Source organism: Cimex lectularius, unplaced genomic scaffold, assembly GCF_000648675.2.
Source record: "Cimex lectularius strain Harlan isolate CLEC.00 unplaced genomic scaffold, Clec_2.1 scaffold10, whole genome shotgun sequence".
Lineage (NCBI taxonomy): Eukaryota > Metazoa > Arthropoda > Insecta > Hemiptera > Cimicidae > Cimex > Cimex lectularius.
The window spans coordinates 802,417-828,624 of NW_019392665.1; the positions used below are offsets into that span (position 1 = coordinate 802,417).

The window sequence follows — 26,208 nt, forward strand, 5'->3', positions numbered from 1 at the left end:
TACTCGGGTTGAGGTTATTTCGAAAATAGAGCCACTTGTCGGAAAAACGGGACTGCTGGTTTCACGAAAATCTGAAGTTATGTCGGAAAAGATTCTGTGGGCCAATCCGTGGTTTTCCCGCCCTTTTTTTCACATTAGAATTTTGAGGTTAAATTTTGTTACACCTCCTTTGACGAACTTACGAGACCTATGCGGAAGAAAAGAAATAATCCCCTAATCGAAATCCATTCATACGGAGTATACAAAAGATTTCCGGCTACCAATATTCGCCCAAGAAGGTAACTTTATGGTTACATACTTACTAAATTAATCTTTGTGTAGAAAGTTACACGTTATTAATCGTTAATAAATGGAAAACCTAGTCGTGAGAGACCCATTCAAGATTAAAAAGGTAACGTTATGGTTACTTCGCTATGAGTATGAAAATTTCAGCTGTGAGAAAAGTTACAAAGTAAAATCCAACAACTAGTCAAGATTATGAAGGTTAAGCCATGGTTATTTTGCTATTAAGATTTATTAAAAAAATTCAGTTGTATATACTAATCCTGACTAAGAACTTCACGTTACGGTAATACCGGAACTCAATACTTAGTCAAGATTATAAAGGTTACATTATGGTTACCTAGCTAAGGATATGCAAATCCAATAGAGTCCAATAGATTCGAATTGGGTGAAAGGTTGCAAAGTAAAAAGTAACAACTAGACAAGATAAAGAAGGTTATGTTATGGTTTTATCGTTATTAATGAATTTTTATTGAAAGTCCATCGGAAATGCTTGTTTGGCTACTTGTTAGAATTATGTGCCACCTTGCATCTATAGATTCCAATTGTGTGGAGGTTACAAAAGATACCCCTGATCAGGTTATCCGAGCCCAAGGCTGTTTTACCGATATATATCGTGTGTATCACTACATAGAAATCCAGATTGAGAGGGGGAAAATAGTGCGAAAGGTTGCGAAAGATTACAAAAGGTAACCAAGACGATTTTTCCCCACCAAATCAGGTTATTGGGCAGGGTCTTCGTTTTAATGGTGTATATCTTTTTTTATAATTTGTGGTCGTATGGTCCCCTATATGTAAAATGACTCAACAGTCAAATTTTGTATGGAAGGTTACTAACACCAATCGCGACCAAGAAGAAGGTTACGTTATGGTTCAATTATTACCAATTTTCCCGTAATGGCGGAGTAATGATGGCGGCCGATCAGACGGTTTCCCATTACTGAATCATACGAGTCCAATTATGTGAAAGCTTACAAAAATCAATCGTGACCAAGAATGGAGGGGTAAAAATGGCCAATCAGACGATTTAGTGAATCATAGAAATTCAATTGTGTGGAAGGTTACAAATGTTAACCCTGATCAGGTTACCGGAGACCAAGGCTGTTTTACAGATATATATATATCGTGACAAATCATTTCTTAAGAATCCGCGAATATCGTGGTTGTTTGTTTTAAATTGTGATTTGTCCTTTTGACCACGCTATGTAAACGGACGATTTACGGTGTGCGCACCAAGCCTCTGGGATATAAGAGGGCGCGAGTCGCATCAGCCCAGAGCCCCTTAGCCGTGGTCACGCAACGAGTTGCGACATTTAGAACAGGTTTTTCCTTTCGTGGCCCCGCCTTGTTGATTTGTTTTCTGCCTTGTATTTGTTTCCTTTCCTTTCTTCTTTATTCCCCACCACGTTTCGCGGCCACGAGCACGTCCTCTGGCCACTCCAGTTGGCTTCCGCCAGCCGTGCGTTACACGTATCCGCAAAAAGGATAGACACGATTCAAAGGACATGCAGTAAGTACGGAAAAATATCTCAAGAAAAAATATCAATTACCCATGGGCTATCCAAAATGTCCAATAGTTCAAAAATTGTCACACAATAGAGCCAAAAAATTACATCGTTTAAAAATTGTTCCAATTATCCAGGACAAATTTTTTTGTGATTTTTGTTCGAGTCCGTACGTCCGCAGGGTGGTAATGGAGGTAGTCCAAAAATTTTTGGAATTTTTTTTTGGAATTTTAATGGTCGGTAGAATGTTTCAGCCCGTTCGTGTCCAGGTTTCAAAATTGTCTTTTCTAAGTGACCGACCAAAATTTCATTTTATCCAAAACGAAAATTTGGACGATCGATCCAAAAACTCCAATTTTTTGTTTTATACATCATCCTTTTTCGATTGGGTTTCTCATTCCGATTATCCAAAAAAATCAATATCCTGCAAAATTTTTTTGTTTGAAAGTGATTTCGATTTTTTTAATACCATTAGAAAAATGGCTACTTTAATTGGGTTTTGTTTGAATCGATAAGGTTCGCAGGTTGGTTTTGGGCGTTAGCTGTCCAAAACTTTTGGTCTGATGAACATTTGCGTATTAGTTTAGTGTCTACGTCCAGACAATCCAGAATATCATTTTATCCATAAAAAGCATTTTGGGCAATCAATTGAAAATCTTCCTCCAATAGTTTGCTAAACTCAAGAGTTTCTCATTCCTGTTATCCAACTTTATATATCCTAGCCAAAAATTTGTATTCAATGGTTCAATTGTATCCTTGAATATTTGGTTCAATCATCAAGTTACCTAATAAGCTATCAAAAAATTGTATCTTTCAAAAAGGTTTTGGACAATCAATCCAAAAATTACAATGTTTTGTTTTATACGTCGTAATTTTTGGATTATTATTTCTTCTGAGACTGATTCTCATTCCTTACACAATGTTTTTGGATAACCTTGTCACAAATTACTAAGTTTTTGTTTATTATACCCTATAATATCTAGTTACGAAATAGGCTATCAAACCTCATCCGAAATTCCATAAGATGCTATCCAAAAAATGTTGGACAATCAATAAAAAAATTATTAGTACATTTTTTGGGGGAGTTTTAGTCAAATCAGTCATCGATTTTCAGGGTTAAAGCTAGAGCTAGAGATGGTGTTGTTTTATCCCTTTGTCTAAAACATTTTGGACATCCAAGGACCAATTTTTTTGTACTATTTTTCATACGGCAAGTTTCCAACTATCATATTATAGATCATCCAAAATTTTCATGTTATCCAAAAAAAACTTGTGGATATTTATTCCACTACTGCCACTTTTGATGTCATTTTGTTTTGACGGAAGGGGAAGGTAATTGTATAGTTCGTAATGAATTTTCAGGGTTCAATTTTTTCGGATATCCAAAAACCAAAAAATCCCTTATTAATCTGTTTCATTTCGTTCGATCATTTATAAGCAGTACGTCGAAAGTTTGCTGGATATATTTTTCCAAAAATAAATTTGTACCGTCCAAAAATTGTCGTCCGTCGAGCTAAAATTTATTTTATAAAGTGTGGACATCCCAATACCAAACAATATGTAATTTAGTTTGTTGAACGTCATGTCTTTAAATTATTAGACCATTGTACGTCGAAAGTGTTTTGGGATGATTTTTCCCTAACATTTGGACCATCTTTGGACAAAAAAAATTGTCGTCCGTCGATCTAAAATTTACAATTTTTTGGATATCCAAAAACCGAAAAAATCGCTTACTTATAGTCCTCACATTTTCTTCAAGTATTCATTAGGCTTGGACTACATGTCGAAAGATTTCTGAAAAGATGTTTCCAAATATTTGAACCATCATCCAAAAAATCCCGACGAGCCGAAATTTTTGATTTTTTTGTAAAACCAAAAACCGAAAAAAATAAGTTATTTACTCTGTTCTCATTTTCCTGAATTATTAGGCTATATGTTAAAAGTTTTCTTGAAAGATAATTCCAAATTTCGAACATTCAAAAATTACAATTTTTTGGCTATCCAAAAAAAAACGCTTGTTGAGTATGTTCCCAGTTCCTAGAATTATGAGGCTATATGTGGAACCATTTCTCGAAAGATTATTTCCAAAATTTTGACAATCCAAAAAGTGTCGTTCGTCTATCAAAAATTACAAGTTTTGGATATCTAATCTGTTCCCTTTTTCTGGAATTACTGTTGTTGATTATTGTTAAATAAAAAGGTTTTTCTAAAATATAGCCGACTTAAAAATTTCCTCCTGGCTAAAATTTGTGGACCAGCCAAAAATTGTTTTGTTATTAGCCAACTTTATTGTTGAGGTTGTTGTCTACTCTACTACTAATAATTTTTGGATAGTAAATGGAAAAACGTGACTTGACACTTATCATTGACTCGCGGTTCATGTGAGATGGAACTCCGAAAAAAATTTCCATCGTACAAAAAAATTATTGGTGGTTGGCCGTACCTTTTCGACCAATCCAAAAAATGTCCTCATATTTAAATATTTTTCGCTAACCGAAAAATTACGATATTTTTTACGCCTATCGTAATTTCAGGGCTGTTAGTCATTGGTTGCCGACCTTAGTCCAAAGTCACACCTTCTCCTATTTTTTGTAATGTGTTCATATTTAATTTCTATAAATTCTGCTGGTTAGGACTAACAATATTTTCGGTTTATTTCTAAAGTTTTTGAAATGATCTTTAAATGTGGGCTTAGACCATCCACAAAATTTACATTCAGTCCAAAAATGTAAAACGCAATTTTTCTCTTTTGGACAATCGAACTATCCCTTCGGAAACGTGACAAAAATGAATATTTTTTTAAACCCTTTAAAAAAATAAATAAATAAACGTCCAAAATTGGTCTGGCCACCAACCCAAAACCGTTCATACGAGGTCAAATAATTCCAGATGAACACACTCGATGAAAGAATTGGGAAAGTCTTAAAAGGTTTTTTTTGGGGGGGGGGGCTTTTTTTTTATTTTTAGCTTTTACTAACTTTTATTAAATAATAAACTCCCCCCCCTCTTCAATCCATAGGATAAAATATACCGAATAATCTCCGAATCTAACGTTGGGCAATCGGTGAAAGCTGGATATACGTAGAATCCGAAAATGGGATACCTGTTGATGTAACTGAAAAGCGGAGGAGACATGCAACGCTCATTCTTTTCGGTCATTATCCATCGACGGGTGCAAAAGCGAATTTCAACGGGAGGGAGATTTCTTAAGTGAACTTAAAAACAAAGTTTGATCAGTAACAACCTACAATCGATAATAACGGGGTGGTTATAACCTCGATATGGTTGTAACCGCTATGCCATAGCCGCCATTGTTATAACCTCAAAATGGTTATATCCGACATTGATTTAACCTTCAATATTGTGAAGATTAGTGGGCATAGCCTCCACCTTAAAATGGTCTATAGCAGCCATTGTTATAACCTCAAAATACTTACATATGTACCGATAATATCAATAACATTAACGTTCACAGCCACTTTCTTATTATACTGTTAACTAATATCCAGACAGAGGTTACAACTCGGTTTCTCTTTTATTTTAACCTTGTTTTTATAAATTCCGAGTAAGATATTAGTTTAAAAATATTTACGATACATTTTTGTTGTCGAAAGAAAACCGTGTTGTAACCTCTTAGGCAGGGTTATTCGCTCTTTACGCACTCCTACCCGTCAGGTTATGAATCAGTAGCACCCCTCTCGTTAAAATCGATGACAATATTTTACAAAAAAAAATGAAAAGGTGCTATTTTGTCTGTTTTTTTTTTTTTTTTTTTTCGGAGCCAGCCGATGAATTTTCATTGGTTTAGTAAAGTCCGGGAGAGGGGTTGTCGACATGTTCCAAATTTTGAAAGCATGTACACAAGCGAAGATTTCTTAATTTAAAAAAAGTATTTATACGTATATTTTTGGAATCGGGTTTATAAAAATTCTAAGTATTGCAAAATTCCTTGTAATAATTTAGAAAATAAATTTTGGATTTTTTTTTGGGGGGGGGTGGATTTACGATTTTTGCTCGAGAAACGCATGCGTGAAACATTAAGCATCGGTTGTTCTTGATTTTTTTTATTTTTTTTATTAATAATCAATTTCTTTTAACTTTTTCATATTTTCTCTTTCTTCTCTTTTCTACGTGCAATTTTTGAAAACAATTAAGCTCTTCCCCCCGCAACAAACAGCCAATTAACCACAATCGTTAAGGCCAATTATTCACGGCTAGCCCCGACACGTTAAACGGTCCGTGTCCTTTTCCTTCTTCGGCTCTTGGCCAACACACCGGAGGTTGCCCAACTGACATCGACGATTTATAGTGCCGAAAGTCCGCTTCGGTCAAAAAAAAATAAAATAAAATAAAACCAGCTTGAAATCTCAAAATTCGTTTCAAGTGGTTCGATGCCAATTTACAATACTCGAAGGAGGTTATAACCCTCGTGACTGGGATAAAACGACTGTATCCTCCCCTTTACAACACTCACGGGAGATTAAATATTGTTCGAAGGACGTACAAAAACCTAACGTTTACAATATTCAAAGGAGGTTATATCCTGCTTACTTGAAGTAAAATGCTAATAACCTTCCCTTTAAAACCCTCACGGGATACTATATTTTTCGAAGGACGTAAAAAAATATACTCAAAGGAGGATATAACCTGCTTACTTGATGGAAAACGCCCACCACCTTCCCTTTAAAACACTTACGGGAGGTTAAAAATTCGGTTTGTTCTAAAAAAATTAAGCGCGTCACAGAAAATCACCATGATTTCCAATCATTTCAAATAATACGGGTGGAAAGACCCAGACCAACTGAACGTTATTAATAAATTTATAAGGTGGAAGGTAATTATCGCAGTTTAGAGATAACTTTATACATAAATAGAAACGGTTTCGAAAGGTTATAGTCCAGTCCGAGAGGTTTCAAAAAGTTCATAACCTGAATGAACATGTTTGGCAAAAGGTTTCCAGGGGTTATAACCTGTAGGTTTCTAAAAAGGTTATAACCCAGGAAGATGGGTTTCAAAAAGATTGCCGATAAATCAACTAATAAATTTTCCAAGTGTTACAATGCTATAAACTCTACTTATAGGTTTACAGATGTTATAACCCTGGCAGATAGATTTCCAAAAGGATTGCAGAAAAGGTTGGAACGATAGAAACGGAAATACAAAAACACAGTTTATAACCTGGCCTAATAGGTTTCGATAGGGTTACAATATCAAATTGGTTTTGTAAAAATTATTCGAAAAAATAATATAAAAGTTATAATTTTTAGTACCCGTAAAGAAAAAAGTTACTAAAGGTTATAACCTAGACAGGTTTCAAAGATGTTAATAAAGGTTATACCTGAAATATATGAGTTTTAAAAGGTTTGCCAAGGATAAAATCTGAACTATAGGTTTCAAAATGGGAAAAACGAATAGTTTTGAAAAAGGTTTTTCATAGATTATATTTTGGAATGTCGGAAGGTAAATACAATCCGGTTGAAGTGTTACAACCTGGTTTAATCAGCTCTGAAAAGGTTATGACCAGTCCAATAGATTTCGCAAATTTTATCAAGTACGTGTTGATAGGTTATAACCTAAGTTTCGAAAAACAAACTTGTCAAAACCATGTAGTAGTAGTAACCTCCATATTTATAAAATGAAAAAATTATCATAACCGTGTTGTAACCTCTATTATGAAACAATCATTTAAGTGGATTTTTTAGAAATAAGTTTGTAATAATCTTAGTCTCTTTATATTAATAATAATGATTACCTGAGTTTCGTGAACCGTGTTGGAACCTTCTTTCTATTACGAAGTTTTGAATTAAAAATATCATAGACATGGTAATTGGAAAATTTTTCCGCGTTCATAGAAACAATTGAAAACAATTTTGCATCTTTTACTATTAAGTGAAAACAATGTTATAACCTTACATTTAAAATTTTGCTAATTGTTAAGTCAATAATCGGTTATAAATTATAACCGTACTGTAAACCTTTAGTATATTTGGGTTTTTTTAGAAGAAAAAGCCAAATTTTTGAACCACTGGGTACCTTCCTTTCGTAAAGCTTGCTGGTTTACTTGTGTGAACCATGTTTTAGTCTCCATATGAGGATTGATTTTGTTTAGAAACAAATATTCCATAACCGTTTTGTAACCTCTTTTAGACCTTCATAATTACATGCTATGAACCATTTTATAACCTATCTTGCTTTTTTAACAAGATAGGTTTTAAAATGAAATTTTTTTTTGGAAAGTATACGTCAAATTTTTAACCTTGTTAAAAACTTTCTCTTGAAACCTGACCCCTTAGGTTTTTTAGCGTACGGTTTCTGATTTAAATTACCCTAATTATTAGCCATTTTGAAAAATCTGATTGGTTAAGGGTGCGTGAAGGCCAGTCAACAAATAATGTTGTAACCTCCTTTTCAAAACCGCAATGTTTAGACGTTAGGGCCATATTTTAGCTTTTTTATGAAATACGTGAGTTTTGTTTTTGAAAAAATGTTCGTCATGTGTATAATCATGGTGTAACCTCCTTTTCAAAACCGCAATGTAAGACGTTAGGACCATATTTTAGTTTTCTTTTATGACGTACGTGGGGTTTTGTAAAAAAAAATGTTCGCCATGTGTATAACCTATAACCTCCTTCCTTCCATGTGTGTAACCTCCTTTTCCAAACCGCTATGTTGAGACGTTTGAAACACGTTCTTTTGTATGATGTGGGGTTTTTAAAATTGAAACATACCGTCACCTCCTTTTTGATCCTTATCTCTTGCTGCTGTGTACAGGCGTGTGAACCATGTTTAAACCTTCGTTTTTTTGGTATTTAGTATCTAATTGGCATTAAGCGAATTATTAGCCATTTTATGATCACACATGAGAAATATGATCTGTTAGGGGTTTGAACAATGTTGTCTCTTTATTATCGAGGGTGTTGTTATGGAGGTATTCTATACTGTTTCGATTTGAAATCACGATCGCCGGTGAAAGCTCCCCCAAGAAAAAGAAGAAAAAACCCGGGAAAAGCGTAAATGTGTATACACGCGTAAAAGGAAGTGAAAGCGATTTTCCACTCGTGGAAAGGACGGACTTTTTCCGCCGAGAAATGTCTTCGGCCTTTCCAGAGATGAAAAAGCGCCACCATCACGTACCGACTCCAGATTCTTCAGCCGGACTGGGCACGGTCCTGCGGAGTCGTTAAATAACACATGTTGCACAACGGCATAACTCGGAGGCTGTCGAACAAGGAGAAGAAAGTGGTGCCAAGGTCGGCCCGCTCCGTTTGTGGTGCCTCTTCTGTAACAAGGAAAAGTCGTGCCCCATAGGCAAAAATAGATATTTAAAAAATGAAATAATAAAATAAACGACAACCGAGGTCGGACGTCGGCAAGGACGCTTGGGCGGTCTTCGAAAGTTAGTATTTATGACCAGGATCTCAAGAACTCCTTGGACGTCCTGGAGAGTGTTGTACCTCATATTTTTATTGCGTGAATATTTTTGCATGATCTATTCCAGGCCATAAAGGTCTGATCCAAAAGAACCACGGCCTGCCCCCCAAAAAAATCTAAAAGTTTTTCGATTTCGAGATGTGTAACTCCCTCAATGCCAAAAGAGCACGATTTAAGAGCACATACATTTTTTTTTTCATATATTAATTTCAAGTTGGGTCCAAAGTCTGGAAACAGCGTATTCCGGCCCATACTTTCTAAAAGTACGCCGCTGATGTTGGGCCACTTTCACCCAGATTCATTGGTGTCACATTTAAACCAGTTTTACTTTTTTACCCGCTCTGACCCAAATTCACATTCCATTGTCGGTGGATTTGACGTCATTTTTCACTGGGTTCTTCACGATAAGCACGATTTGAATGGGAAATTTCAAAAAGGTTATCATAACTAATTAAAAATGAAGTCATTTTGAACTGTATAAGGTTCTCAGCAACAATCACATTCCACAAGGTTTGAAAAGGTGGTTTCAAAAAGGTTATCGGAAATAATTAAAAAATGTTAATTTAGAACAGGGTAACCTTCATAATAACGCTCAAGGGAGACACGATTTGAAAGGGAGGTTCCAAAGAGGTTATCGGAAATAATTAAAACTGGTCATTTAGACTGGGTAGCCTTCCTAATAACACTCAAGCAAGAAACAAGATTTCAATGGAAAGTTTAAAAAAGGTTATCATGGATAATTAAAAGTGAGTAACTTTTCCAGCAACAATCACAATGGACAGAATAGTTGAAAATGACGTCATTTTGAAGTGAGATTTCTAATAACACTCAAGAGGGACAATACTTCAATGGGAGCTTTCCAAAATTCAAATTAAGTCATTTTGACCGGTATAAAGTAGGAGCAACAATCATATATATCCAAGCAACAATCACATTCGACAAGGTTTGAAAGGGAAATTTCAAAAAGGCTATCAGAAATAATTAACAGTGATCAAGTGGAACTGGGTAATAACCTTCATAATCACACTCAAGAAATACAAAACTTGAATGGGAGGTTTCAAAACGGTTTTCATGGTTAATTGAAAATGAAGTCATTTTGAACAAAGGTTATCATAACTGTTCAAAATGAAGTCATTTTGAACTGTATATTCTTACAACAGTCACACAACCTTCGTAAGTTTAAAGGATGGGCATCAAAAGGATTCCTGAAAATAATTAAAAACGGCGTCGTTATCAACTAGGTAATCTTCTCAATGATAAATACGAAAGTCACGAGGATTTAAATGGGAGGTTTCGAAAAAGGTTCTCCGAAAATATTTACACACTGGAGCTATTTGATATGGTAACATCCAGTAACAGTCGCACAACCTACCTAACTTTAATGAAGAGGTTTCAAAAGTGATCCCGAAAATATTTAAATATGGCGTCATTTTCAACTAAGTTACCTTATTAATAAAAATCGCAAATGGCAAGACATGAATGGGAAGTGTAACACTCAAAAGTGTTACATAGAAAAATAATAAAATGGCGACATTTTTGACTAGTTAACCTTCCTACAACAATCACAAAACTTAATTAGCAGGTTCCACAAAGGTTAAGGAAATCAATCAAAAATGTCGTCACTTTGACATGGCAAATTTTGTATAACAGTCACAAAACCTGCATAACTTTAATGATGAAGTTTTAAAAGCGTCATAGAAAATAATTCAAATGGCGCTTTTTTCACTGGGTAATCTGCCTATAACCGTCACACAACCTTACAAACTTTAATTCATTTGTTTCAAAAGTGTTATGGAAAATATTAAAAAATGGCGTTATTTTCTACTAAGTAAAGTTATCAATAACAGTGATGGTAGGTTATCGCAAATAAACTTTTAACTTGACAAGCTTTCTATAGCAGTTACACTATCTTGGTAACTTTAACGAGATTTTTCTCAAGGATAATCTAAAATCCCAAGGCAGAGTAATCTTCCTGTAACAGTTGTATCCTTAACACTTTTAAAACGTAACAGATACACCAGCTTCAAAATTTGGTTTAGAAATTAATATGACGGCATCTGATGTTATAACCTCAACTTATCTGCAACCTACCTTACTCTGTAAACAATTCTCTAACCTAACTTTGCCCAGTAAATAAAAATAAGCGTTTTAAAATAAATTAAATTAATATTTTTCTTTTAAATAAGAGAACTATTTGTAAACATGTACGTAACCTTCCTCCGAACATTTAACATATCCTCAAGCCAGCAGCGGCAAAAGGATATGATAGTTTTTCTGCAAGACAGCCAGGTTTCATAATTGTTATCTACCTCTGGAGGTTATAATTAACTGTAACCTACCAGTATAATTCAACGTAATAATTTACAACTGATGTATAAAGTAAGAAACCAGCATGGAACGACCCTCCCTACATATGTTTGTAACACTATAATAGCCAAGTAACTTCACCATGCGTCGAATACATTCAATTTAGTCTCCAGGATTTTCTCTTAATACATTTTGGGTTGTAAAATGTTGCAAACGTGACATAACCTCTTACGACTTGAAGTCTAAGTAACATAGCTTCGAAACCTGACTTTTTTTGTAGTATCTGAATAACATAGCTACAAACCCGATTTTTTTAAGTAAGAAAAATTTAAAAATCGGCTGAATATATTATGTAAGCAGCATGTAAGCAGCATGTAACCTCCCCATCTGATAATCAGATGCCAGTTCTTTCCAATACAGCCAAATAACCACCATATATTTTAGAAGGAATATATTTTGAGCCGTAAAAAATTGTAAGCATGATACCACTTACTACCCGAAATATAACCTAACATTTTACTGTTTGAGTAACATAGCCACTATAACCAAGACTTCCAGTATTCATTTCAAAATTTATCACAAATAAATTTCGAGTAGTGAAACTGACGGGCATTGTAACCGCCATCTTTTTTGATATGAAATTTTTTTATAACAGAGACATAACCTCATGCACTCAGAAAATAAATCAGGCTTGTTTTTATAACCTAACTGAGGAGATTTTGCCACGTGTTTTTCAGACACAAAGTAGATATTAACTGCAACTTTTCTGATATGAAAAAAATTATAACCTTGACTAACCTTCTGCGCTCAGAACATCCCACCAGAGTTTTTTTTTCTAATCTGACGGGTTTTTTTTCAAGCACAAAATACATTCGTAACTGCGACTTTTTTAAATGAAAAATTTAGAACAATTATATAACCTCATGCGACCCGAACCGGCCGCCCACGCCACAGGTGTACGCCTACTGTTGTTGACAGTGTACATAAACACCTCCAAATCGGCTTAAATTGAAAATGCTTTTTTTCAGTGTAAAAATGATAATGTATATAATAAACGGTCTGTTTGCTTTAAACATCAAAGTTAATGGTTATAAATTTGGGTTGTTTTTATTTGCCCGGGCTTCCTAAATCGAGTGTCTTAAAAGCTGAGTTCAGTTTGTGATATTTATTTTGAACTATTTCGACTAGCAATTCGACTTGAATTTTGAAAGAAGCATGTCAGCAAGGAAGGGAAGGGCTTGGCGAAAATTTTTAAATTGGCACATTGTCGAGGGTTTGTTTTCTCTCTTCGTCCCTCGTGCCACGAGGTGTTAACTACCATGTTGAAACAGTGACGCGGACGCTTTTTTTTAAACGTGGAATCGTATTTATTCATTCTACCGAAACGAGGCCTTTTTATCCTGGGTACAAGACAAAAAGCCCCCTTCGCTTCAGGACCGGGTCCAAGGTTGGATTTATCGGTAAACACGTAAATAAGACATTGTCAATAGGTGGGGCTTTTTTTACTCTCGACAGACGCAACTATAGTGAAACAACTACAATCGGTTCTGGAGCTTTTACTCTCTCTCAGTCTGTCTCTATATAAAGTGAAACAAAATATCCTGTGTGACGTCATAGGCAAAAGAAAGCGAAGTCACCGCATAAAAGGGGGGACGTCATTATTTAAAGGGGGCGACGTCACTAAAGGGCACTGTTAAAAAAGAGTGACTCTCTAAAGAGGGGGTTCACTGTTTAATAGGTGTCATTTATTAGACTCGAAGCCTTACTCAAAAGTTTTTTTACTAAAAGTGCCCTTTAAAAAAGTACAGATTTGATTTAAATAATTATTTATAATTTTTATATAAAAAACTATGGATTAATCAGCGAGTAACCTCCCCGGAACGCTTCATAACCTGCGTAAACAGAGGTGTGGTTCTAGTCTGGTTTGGATATCAGGAGGTTTCCACCGGTTATCCATTTTATAGCAAGATTATAAGGAACGTTTCAATGAGTCACAGACACAAAGATTATGTATTGGGAGGTTTTAGTCAGGTTATCTATTTACTTAACCAACCTTACCCCTTAAGAACATACAATATATCTGGTACATAGAAAGGTTATTAGGGTGAAACCTCTTACAAATTCTACTACTTTCATAACAAAGGCTTCATTACAGGTTGTTTGCTGCAGTAAATGAAAGTCGGACTTGACTTGCGGTGTCCCCAAGGTCGGGCCATAACCTTTATATGGCCCCTCTTCTTGGTTTATAAAAATCAGGTTATTGTAAGGTTATCGAACTTAAAACTAGCTTTACCCTCTAAATAAAAAAAGGCGTTTTAAGTTTTTAGTTATAATCAAAATTTATAAATTGCTTTGAAAAAATAACACGTATACTTTTATCTGTAAACAATTACATAACCTTCCTAAGAAAGGAACCTTTAATCTTTCGTACGTCAGATTATACACTTATGTATACTTTTCGGCTAACAATAATATAACCTTACCTAAAATAGACGAACTGCCTATTTTAAGGAGGTTGACCGGTTTCCGTTGGAGCACAATAACTTTGAAACTTTTCACGTTGAATTGGTGGGAAAATCCCTGAACCTATTTCGTTGAACAATGAAATAACCTCAAAAAGGCATAACCCGGATGTAATATCTCAACTTGTAACGTTAACAACGATGTTAGAAATAATAAAACTGTCCGATCGCTATTCTGGAGAGTAGAGTACCTAGGTCGGGTTCTATACTTCCAAATTCTACTTTTTTGGTTAGCAATAATGCAACTTCATCTGACAAGGCATATTGAGTTGGTTTATCAAAGGTTATTTGAGTATTTTTTCTTATTAACAGTGATGTAACCTTCTCTCAGAAAACAATCTGTCATTGTTAAGAAGGCTTCAAACTAGACCTAGATCAGGTTATACATTTTTTTATTTTTTGGTTAACCATAATGTTACCTGCCCTTTAAAAAAATCGAACTAGTCCGCTCTTTATTACGGATTACATGAACACCTAGCGATGGTTGCACGTGCAACCAACAGGATATATTTTGTGGTTGACAAATATATAACCTGCCTTAACACGACATAACCTTTCTCTTATTAACGAGTAATCAAAATGAATGTCATAATCGAAATATAACTTTTGTTCTCCTTAACATTGATGTAACCTTCACACAGAGAGACTTAACCTGTCATTATTAAGGAGACTACAAACTGGTTACCCAGGCCTAGGAGTGTGGCACACTCTATGATATTTTTATAACAATAATGTAATCTCTTCTTAATAAAGGCATAACCGGACACAACTAAAAAAAGAATGACAAACTGGGGTAACGATATTGTGAGATTTCATGGAGATTATGTCATGTTTGTTACCCGACGGTTCAAATGATGTCTAATTGTTAATGATGCCGTATTATGTTTACGATTGAATATCATAGAAATTTCAGTATTTTTTTCTTCTGAACAATGACGTAATCTTCTCTCAGAAAGAAAAACTTGTCATTGTTAAGAAGGCTATAAAAGGTTACCTAGGCCTAGGTTGGGCTGCACACTCAATTGTGATATTTTTATAACAATAATGTAAACTCTGCTTAACATAACCTACCTCTATTAAGATTACAAACTGGTAGCAAGGTATTGTGTACTTGCTCTAGCTGTCGGTTTTTGATAACAATGGTATAACCTCTCAGAGAGATATAACCATTATTAAGGAGACTCTGCGCGACAGGTGCCTAGGTCAGGTGTACATTTGCAACTGTTAGATTTTTTAGTTAACAATAATGCAGCCTGTCCCAAATCTGTCGAATGGGCGGCACCTTGAGAAAGCGCAATGGAAGGCACCGCTGACAGTTACACAATCGTATAGGATAGTTTCCACGGATGCACTGCAAGTGATTGCGGGACAACCACCAATCGACCCTCAGGCTAAGGTATTATGTGCAATATAACCCCTTGTTGTGAAGGTTGTTAGAGGTTATCTCCTGTATGATATATAGCTTGTTTTCTAATTGTAAATTATGCTTGCCGCGTTACGGTTAGACGTCGTAACGGGAATCCGATGTCTTTCCGCGTATCCGGGTTTTGGCTGTTCCCCCAAACAATACGATCGTTCTTGGTTATTGTACCAAGTCACGATGAGAGACCCGAACAGACGTGGTAGAACGGCCCGGATAATGCGGGGGTCCAGGCGCGTCGGGCCGGATCTCCGCAGTACTGTGACACACGAGTTGTCGATTGCTCTATTCGTTTTAACAAGGCTATTGGACATGTTGGCTAATATTTTAGACCAAAAAGGCACAAGTGAATTTTATTTAATATTAGGTTTTGTTTTTATGTTAATTACTTTTTATTTGTTGTCGGTTTCTTTTAAGTGTATTAAACAGGATTTCACGGCGGCTGGTCAAGTCCTTGGGGAGGACCTCATACCGGCCACCAATTATCAAATAATGGCATATCCACCGGTTTTCAATTATTTTCTCTTCTGTTTCAGAGAACCAGCGACTGCCGAAATGGTAAGACCCTCACAGCTAACGTCCTTAATTTTTTTAAGAATACGGAAAAGTCATGGGAGAGGCGGTAGAGAAATCAGAACAAAACTGCATCACAATATTTCCTGAGAGGGGGGAAGGGAAAACTCTTTTTAAAAAACTGCCAGTTGAACTAAAACCTAAAAGGCAAGCTGGGCCGATATGAAGGTACAACATTTGGGTTTTAAAAAAAATAAACACTAATTGCACGTAAATAGTGAAAAAAGATAATACACTGGGTCATAAAAAAAATGTAAAGGTTATGAAAGTGTCACCTTATAAACATGAGGTGACAGGACAGAAGATGATCTGTGTTTGTTATACTGACCTCGGTCAACACATATAACATGAGTAAAAAGTTTCGTCAAGTTATCCATTGCCTCCCATGACCATGATAAAATGAAATAAACACATGAGATGCAGTTGATATAAAAAAAGATATTGCAATTGGGAAGGTTTTATGGCAGTTATCCACTATAACCTACTAAATACAACGTGAGTGAAGAGCATATTCGCCCGCTGAAGACTCGGAAGTAAAGAAGTACATGGGATGCACTGGATATAACAAAAGTTATAAGGTTATAGAAGTATCATCTTAGAACCAAAAATATGAGGAAGTTAGCGTGATAGGTTACGAGAATGTTATCCTAAGCACCTGCACGGAAGTCGACTAGGTACTCGAAATGCTGGATATAAGTGGATAGTTCATTAGAAGTTTATAAAGCTGATCATACTACTACAAATGGTGGTTATTACAAAACTGGATAGTTTATTAGAAGGTTCGAGGGCAGTTATACGCGCAAGGTATGTAACTTGAAGAGGTTTCGTCAAGGTTTCCATTGCCTCCCATAATATGAAAGTGCCCCACATACACGGGATGCAGTGAATATAGCAAAACTGAAAATTTTTGATAAGGTTATAATCATGATTCCCACTGAATTGAGAAGGTTATATACAGGTTAAACAATAGGACCATGTAACGTGAGTGAAGAGGTTCGTCAAGGGTATCCAACGATTCTAACGAAACGAAAGTGAAGAACGTGTACACGAGGAGTAGTGGGTTAAAACAATAAATTTAAACGCAAAAACTTCATGAGAAGGTCATATCGCTGATGTCAATCGCAGAGAATTTAAAAGTGAAAAAGCTTTGTGAAGGTTGCCAAATACGACAAGTCAAAACTGTTGAAAACAGTTTACAAAGCGAGTTATTTGAAGGTTATGAAACTGTTATCCAATGGAAATCATTGAAGTGGAGAGGTTTTCACACGCTCTTTCCAATTCACTACATACGATGACGCTGGCTTAACAAATGAAGGTTATAAGACAAGCGGGAAGGTATCGCAAAGGTTATCCAACGTTCCGTTAGAAAACCTAAGTGAGAGAAGTATTATCATGGTTATAAAATGAGAAGAGGTTTTCTCATGGCTATCCACCTTTTAATAGAGAAACCTAGTGAAACAGATTTTATCATGGATATCTTTGGTTCCCGAAAGGCCCCCGAATGTATAGGTTATATGATGGTCATCAACCGTTTCTTAGGAAAACTGAATAGAAAGAGATTTTATCGTGAATATTCAGTTTACTTCAGGTGTAAAAGAGGTTTTCTCGCGGTTAACCGCTTTCCTAGAGAGTACCAAGTGAGAGAGGTTACAACACGGTTATCAACCGTTCACTATGGAAACCTTAACGAATAATTTTTCATCATTATTATCCAATATTCTCTAGAAAAAACTAAGGAGAACAATTTTACCATCGATAATCTGTTCTCTATGATAATCAATGAAGGATTATTTATCAATGTATCGTCCCATATTATCTGGAGATTTAAGTGAAAGAGGGTTTACCATGGTTATCAACTGTATTGTAATCAGAGGTATTTTTCAAAATTATGGCTAGATTAAAAAACGTAAGGATTGTTATTACTCAACACATAATAGACATATAAACCATATATGCAAATTCGAAACATATAAGCTTGAATATTTTACCCTAGCACTGTATAGTGGGAGGGAGGAGATGCGACTAGTATATAAAACCCCACAGTTGGCAATCTATATTGAACATATTCCTATATGCATATCTGCAGATAGGAAACATAAAAGTAAACTCGAACATTTAATACAGAGAAGGAGGTGTGACTGTCTAAAAACGTCGCAGTTGGCAATTTATAATGGACATATAAGCATATGCATATATGCAGATTGGAATCATATAAGTACGAACCAATTCTAGAGTCTAATACAGAGAAAGAGAAGGTGTAACTGCGTAATCAGAGGTATTTTTCAAAATTATGGCTAGATTAAAAAACGTAAGGATTGTTATTACTCAACACATAATAGTCATATAAACCATATATGCAAATTCGAAACATATAAGCTTGAATATTTTACCCTAGCACTGTATAGTGGGAGGGAGGAGATGCGACTCGTATATAAAACCCCACAGTTGGCAATCTATATTGAACTTATTCCTATATGCATATTTGCAGATAGGAAATATAAAAGTAAACTCGAGCATTTAATACAGAGAAGGAGAAGGTGTGACTGTCTAAAAACGTCGCAGTTGGCAAGACATATAAGCATATGCATATATGCAGATTGGAATCATATAAGTACGAACCAATTCTAGAGTCTAATACAGAGAAAGAGAAGGTGTAACTGCCTTAAAAAGTCGCAGTTGGCAATTTATAATGGACATATAAGCATATGGATATATGCAGATAGGAAACATATAAGTATGAACCAACTCTAGAGTATAATACAGAAAAGGAGAAGGTGTGACTGCCTTAAAACGTCGCTGTTGGCAATTTATAATGGACATATAAGCACATGCATATATGCAGATTGGACATATATTTATCGTACAAAAATTCGGATAAAAAAACCTGTTTAAAAACAAAATTATTGTGAAGTCCACACCTATAATTAATTAGGCTGAATCGACAAATTGTATGTTTCTTTACATTGGGCAGCGTATGGACTGCAATTCAGTTCAATTATAACAGGTTCAAATGCATAAATGCAGACTCTTTAGTACATCTAACATGCAAAATTATTTTGGATGCGTTTTGAAAACCACATATATGCATGGTTTGCCGATTCATGAGTACAAATCTATAAGGTTGTTTAATAATATATGCAGGTAGCACTAACAGGTAACACTTATATGTATTCTTCTCATACTTGGATTTAAAAAATTCTACTATCTAAACCCACATATGCACATATATTCAGATTTGTTATTTTGATAACAGAACTTTAGGCATATATGGAGACGGAACTTGATATGCCATCTCCATGTAGGCATGAGCTGAGGTTTTCACCATTTTTTAACTTTAAACAAAATTCATTCAATTTTTTTTTTTTTTAATTACTCCGCCTCATATATGCTGACATAATTTGCGTTGTAATTACAAAGTGAGGGGGTGAAAGTAAAACCGCATATGAGGAATAACAAAAAAAATCGCGTCGCCTCTTGTCATCGAGACTTCTTCGACGCATATAACCAACCGCATACACGCAACTAATAACATATGAATATGAGGGATTACGGCTTTCGCGTCAAACACGCTCTGGCTGCAGTTTGCCAGTGAGCTTACATGTATGAATTCATTTGTTGATTAAAGTAAAGCCATATGAATATGCTAATGTCAACCGTATAACGTTGTAACAAATTAAAAAACGGAGAAAACTTAAAGAAAGACAAAATAATAAACGGCGTTCCAGCGGTTTATGGTGGTGAGGATGTTGTTACGTCATTTTTTTACGAGGGTTCGCAACAGCAGAGGTTATATCAACCCTCGGGGTACCGGTGGTTTTGAAAAATAGCCCATTTGTAAGTATGTCGGGTTCGAAGAAGCAGGGCCTCTAGATTCGAACCCGGGACCTTTACCTGACACTGATGAACGCCTTAATCGTTGCGCGGCCACGACGCTCCCCCGTGACGTCACCGCACAATGACGGCAAGAGGTTGGGATGTCGTGATGTCATAAACCAATAGGGATCCAACCGTGTGGCTGGGGTATCGAGACATTATCAAACAATGGCGCCTGGTTCCCCGTGACGTCATCGCACAATGACGGCAAGAGGTTGGGATGTCGTGATGTCATAAACCAATAGGGATCCAACCGTGTGGCTGGGGTATCGAGACATTATCAAACAATGGCGCCTGGTTAGCCTGTCATTTTGTCACCACTCAATGGCCGGTGGTTCAACAGTGTGCCTAGGTTTTCATTGGCGTTCCATTATTCTCCAATTTATGTGGTGAGGCTTTAATTCATGACGTCTATAAAAAAAGCGGCGCTTCATGCGTGCTTGGGATGTCATGTCCTCATCAAACAATAGCGGCGATCCAACAATGTGGTTTCGGTGTTGTAACGTCATCAAACGAAGGCGGGGTTCCAGCAGAGTAGGTTGTGTCATGACGTCATTACCCGATGGCCGATGTTCTATTATTGACGAGGGTTTAACCAAATTACTGCGTTCATTTGTACGTTGAAGCTTGTAAAGGCTATAAAATAAAAGGGTCGCGGGTTGTGATGTCATGGCGTCATCAAGCAATGGTGTTAATTCATCCGTGTGGTTGGGGGCTGTCGTGACGCATTCAAACAATGGCGCGTTCCGATCGAGTGGTGGGGATTTTGTCATGACGTCATCACACAGCTTTTGTTGGTGTTTGGGTTATGTCATGACGTCATCACTGTAGCTCGGTTATGGCTAAATTTGGATGGGGAGAGGTTTGGTTATGTTGTTGTTTTTTTGTATAAAAAGTTTAGAAACATGAAAGATTAATGTGTAACTTTTTATTATTTTTTTCTTTTCAGACTGTATTTTTAAAAGAAAAGAGGGCGTAAAAGTTTTAAAGTCCTCTCCTATGAAGCTTTTTTTAAAGAATTTTGATGGGGAAAATCCGTAAATTCGACGAACGCGGGACAAACTCATGCCTTTTTGTCTTCTCAAGGGCTATTTTGTTTTGGACCCTTCTATCCTTGCTCTTTTCTCACCCCTTCTGACTGTTATTATTTTTTAATATATTTTTTGTCTCCACCTCAGGCAAAATATGCTTCGCACAACGAGTCCGCACCGTTCAAGGACTACTGGAACTACCTCTTCGTGGAGCTAGCAGGTGAGTGTTCGCCCTTTTCCATTATTTTTTTTTTATTATTATTATTAAGTTTGATTTTTTTTGTTAAACTTGACGCTCTCAGACCCCAGGACGAACGACTGGCCTCTCCTGACGTCGCCGATCCCGGGCCTGTCCATCATGGCAGCGTACCTCATCTTCGTCAACTACCTCGGACCGTGGTACATGGCAGACAGAAAACCTTTCAACCTCCACAAGACTCTCGTCATCTACAACGCCCTTCAGGTCTGCGTTTCGGTCTTCTTAGTATACGAGGTAAAGAGAATTTTTTGTCAACACGTCATTGGGAGGGAGTCACAAATACCCACTGGAAAAAATGTATGGGGTGTTGTATAAAATGAAAAGAGCTGCTGGTGACATTCTGTCACAACAGTTATGAAGTCATATAACAATGACAGCATTTAGGGAAGATGATGGACGCCGTGACGTCATAAAATGGCGGCGTTCCATCGGAATGATGAGGGTTGATAATCGTGACATGGCCGTTGATGTGACAGGCAACAAGTCGTGGGGGAATGCCTTGTCATCTTACAACGGCGGCATTTATGGTATAGTGGTTATAGATGCCGCGGCTATGCCATCGCACAATCACGGCATTACACCTGTGTGATGAAATTGATGATTAATATCGTCATCTATTTGTTCGAAATTTTCACCGGTAAAAGCCCGTCCATGGTTTAATATATGATAAAATATATGAACAACATTCGGCGAAACTTTTATTTACAAAATCTTGTGAAGTTTTTGCTTAAAAAAATCCACCCTATTTTTCCAATATCAGTGAATCGTTCCATTTGAACAACAATACTATTGAATTTGGCGGTTCTAGGATCAGAGTGAAAATTTTGTTAAATGTTCGTGAAAATATGGCAATTTAACACCATTTATGATTTGTTATATTAATTTTGATTTATCAGGCTTTTTTTGTTCTCGCTGAATGAAAATATTATTGAATTGGCGTTTGGTAATTGGAATTTGTGAACGATATTTGCCTCGTCAAATTTTGGTGAGACTTTTTCCGAACAAGGGTTGGGAAAAAATCCACCAATTGGTGTAAATCGTGACTATTGACAACGTGACCAATTGACCGGACAAATCAACGGAGGAGTGGGGGAACGTGACTATTTAACAGAAGAGTGGGGGTAAGTAAGGGATTTTCCATTTTTAAATCCAAATCAGTCACAGTTTTTGGTCGAAAATACTCCGATTGAACACCTGTTTTGACAATATTTGAAATTTGGTAAGAAAGGCTACTTTGAATTATTTCCTTTGCTACTTATTAAAAAAGTTAGCAATTGGTGAGATTTTCAGATGCGATACACGCAGTAATACAACTAAACCACATAATCAGGAAAACACAACAACGTTTCGTCGAGAATTGTTGAGGTGGAAACAAAAAGAAAATATTTTGGACAATCTGTGCAGAGATAAAAAACAGAGTATTTTCGACCTACTCGGGGTTTTTTTAGGCAATTTTATCTCACAAATTAACTCTAGACAGTGAGATTCTTATTTTGGACAACTTATTGATTTTTTTGGTGAAAAGAAAAGTTGTTTGGACAAAGCCACTAATGAATTGGATAGATTGAATATTGACGACGATTGATGGCCAAGGACAAGATGGAAACCGATGAGATCCAACCATGAGGAAAGTTAATGAGATTGTTTTTTAAAGAATATTTTTACAAACTCAGTATTGAATTGCGCATGTTTTAAATTCGGTGGATAGACCGGAGTGGAATAAAAAGAAAATTGGTCATCATTGGGATGACTTGAGCAAAGTTACGTCGAACAAAAATTTTAAAACATGCTGTGACGTAATCCCACTATGGGCAGCGTTCCATCTGAGGATGGGAGTTGATAATCCGTGACGACATCCATTGTCATTTGGTGGGGACCGCCGTGACAAATGTCTCATCAAATCATCACACTATGGCGGCAATCCGTCGCAAACGGCTAGTGTGACGTGTTTGTCATGACGTCATCGCAAAATGGCGTTTTTCTAAAAATTCTCGATTTCATCGCACAATGGCGGCCGTTTTTATAGTTCATGACGTCATGGAGCGTTTAAATGACGTCTTCGCTCACCAAAACCTCCTTCACGGGAAGTTGCTTGGTTGGTTATAGAGACACATTTATAAGAAAAACGCGTCTTTTTCCGCAGGCCCTTGACGCTATTTGGCTCACGAAATACAGTTATTTCCGCTGCGAGCCGGTCGACTGGTCAGTGACGCCCGAGACGATGAGGATTGCCCGCGGCTTCTACATCTACTTCCTCGCCAAGATATCTGAGCTTCTCGACACGGTAAGCATCCTTTAGACTCAAAGCAAATACAAGGCAGAATTTAACTTTTTTCCTTTCCCTTCCCGCAGGTTTTCTTCGTCCTGAGGAAAAAGCAGAAGCAGATAACCTTTCTCCACCTCTACCATCACACGACTATGCCGATGATAACGTGGGGCGCGGTCAAATACTACCCTGGTGGCCACGGATCCTTTATTGGCCTCATAAACAGCTTCGTTCACATCATCATGTACTCTTATTATATGCTCGCCGCCATGGGGCCGGGCCTGCAGAAGTACCTCTGGTGGAAGAAGTACCTCACGACGCTTCAGCTGGTACATCGATACCTTGACCGACAATTTGACTTTTCGTTCAATTTTTAATTATTTCCAGATCCAGTTCTGCCTGACTTTCTACCACTTCCTCCAACTGCTCTGGAGCGACTGCGACTACCCCAAATGGTCGGTCGTCATCGTCCTCCCCAACGCCATCTTCTTCTACTACCTCTTCAACGACTTCTACAAGAAGACCTACGTCGGCGAGGAGAGGTCGGACAAAAGGCTGAACGGATCCGCCGTCTCCAACGGAAAAAAGCGCGATTAACGTCAATAACACACGCAAATAGACAAAACAATAAAACGACTTTTCAACGAATAATTTTCAAACGATTTCAACAAAAAAACACGCATATCATTTGATTCTATTAATTTTGTAAAGTCAAAGAGGATCCTGTGAGCTCCGACCACCAAATCGTGCAAAGGAAACACCGGCCGGATCTGTGTTCATCTGTGATATGAAATATAACTCAATACTACCGAAGGTGTCTTAAAAATTAATTTCTTTTCTACAAAAATAAAAACGCGCGATCGTTCCCATAACACCGGGAGTTATAATGACGTCGTTAACTTAGGAGTGTGGGCTGGCGTGGCGTCTTTACAAGTGGTGGAAGGGAGTGATGCGGGGCTCAGATCTGTGACGTCATTCGGTTGCCGTGACATCATTTCAAGTGCAGGGAGGAATGCACTCAACTCTGAGCCGCCATTCAGCGTTAATCTGTCCCCTCACCTTTTTACATCTAACCATTTATAATTGGATGGAGAACTCGCCCCACTTTTCAACCCAACATAGCGTTTATGTCGTCATTGGCAGTTTCTAAACCTTCACCACTCTATAGCTACTGACATCATTCGGTGGTCATAGAGTAGCGAGGGGGGGCCAAGTCGTGAGTACCTTAAGGCGATGGAACAAAACTAAAAATTGCTCATTTTCTATCCGGGTCTTGTGTGAGACATGACAATATATATTTTTTTAAATTAAGTTTAAAAAAAATATTTTAAAGCAGGTTTTGAAATTCCTTAAGACTCATTTCAATTTGGGTGAAGAAAGTCTTCCAATATTTTACTTAGTGTGAATAGTGTGTATTTTTATTGTTAGTGTTTTTATTACATATATATAATTTTTTTTGTAATTTTTTACATTAATTTTTTCCAACCCTGGGGACGTTGCGCGCGTTCAGCTAAGGCCGGTTTTCGCCGCTCGCAGGATCCTCGTCGCGCTCACCGTAAATGACGTCATAGTAGGAGTGCCCTCACTTCTCGCCACTGTGTGACCTCAACTTTGAATTGGGGAGAGATGGCGTTATCAGCGATTGGTCGCCCCCCACTCGCGACAGCTGGCGTCATTCGACGGTTTAAGTATGGGAGAACGCGCATTATAGTTATCAGCGTTAGAATTGTTTTTATTGTTTGTATTTGTTATTTTTGGAGGAGAAAAATTCAAATAATCAAATTGTTATCTTTAAAAATTGTGTAAAATATTTAAACAGGCTTTGGTGCGTTTTTTTATTGTGTAATTATTTTGTTATTAATATATGTATATGTGTATGTTTAAACACACAAAAAAAAGACAAAACGTAGTGTTTAGTGTATTTTGTTGATAAAATAGCAGCTTTAAAAATTAGAATTTTTTTCGAAAAAATGGTTAGAGATAAGGGGTATCTTGTAACCGCAATACAATTTGACGTCAGAGACTGAAACGAGCATAACAACCTGACGTCCCGGGCCTTACAACTGACGTCATGAGCCTTACATTTGACGTCACAGACGTTCTTTCTGACATCACGAGCATAACAATCTGACGTCACTAGCCTTAAAATCCGACGTCCCACACCAGATCCCCACCCCTCGGCGCAAATTAAAAATATAGAAATATTGTCAATTAATAAAAATAATTACAAAAACTCGAAAATAAATATAAAATAATTTTAAAAAGACCCCGTGTCTTTCGGCTGATTTCGGTGCACTTGGAGGGTTCACGAAGGCCGCCACCCCAGCTCAGGAAGTACTGTGATAATCGGCGAGGCCGGGCGGACCCCATTCTTGGCACAGTTGGCGTATATTTTTCGAGTCTTCCAACGATGTTTTTTTTTTTTTTCTTTCACTCAGCCTTTGTAAATACAAAGCACGGTTCAAATGACGGCCATAGTTGTACAACGATCAAAGTTTTTTTTCTATTCCTTTCTTCTTTTTTTTTCTTTTTTTTTGTAATGACATTTAGTGATTGATATGTACATTGTATGCATGAATAAACAAAAATTTGTAAGTAAAGAAGTCCTTTGATTCGTCTGAAGGCGACCCCAGTAATATATTCTTCCTTCACTAACCTTTCAGATATAAATCCACTAGGTGACACAGTTATCTGTGATTGTGGTAGGGGGATTTTAGCCTACCCCAGGTAAAACTAGAC

At 36.8% G+C, this 26,208-nt stretch overlaps 2 protein-coding genes across 2 annotated transcripts in view; one reads left to right on the forward strand and one right to left on the reverse strand.

The window, feature by feature from the left end:
- LOC106667329 (elongation of very long chain fatty acids protein AAEL008004-like) overlaps positions 1-26,208 on the reverse strand; it is a 93,391-nt gene that overhangs the window by 46,828 nt on the left and 20,355 nt on the right. The window lies entirely within an intron of this gene.
- Positions 1,484-26,069, forward strand: LOC106667328 (elongation of very long chain fatty acids protein AAEL008004-like). Its single transcript, XM_014395212.2, has 7 exons — positions 1,484-1,792; positions 16,004-16,025; positions 21,092-21,164; positions 21,247-21,437; positions 23,347-23,487; positions 23,556-23,798; positions 23,857-26,069. Exons 1-7 carry the CDS (start codon positions 1,788-1,790, stop codon positions 24,064-24,066), a joined length of 885 nt encoding a protein of 294 aa, XP_014250698.1. The 5' UTR covers positions 1,484-1,787; the 3' UTR covers positions 24,067-26,069.

What these genes read in the sequence shown, in the direction of transcription:
- LOC106667328 (XM_014395212.2), top strand. An exon ending in AACCAGCGACTGCCGAAATG is followed by an intron (nt 16,026 to 21,091) that starts GTAAGACCCTCA and finishes TCTCCACCTCAG; the next exon opens with GCAAAATATGCTTCGCACAA. An exon ending in TATCTGAGCTTCTCGACACG is followed by an intron (nt 23,488 to 23,555) that starts GTAAGCATCCTT and finishes CCCTTCCCGCAG; the next exon opens with GTTTTCTTCGTCCTGAGGAA.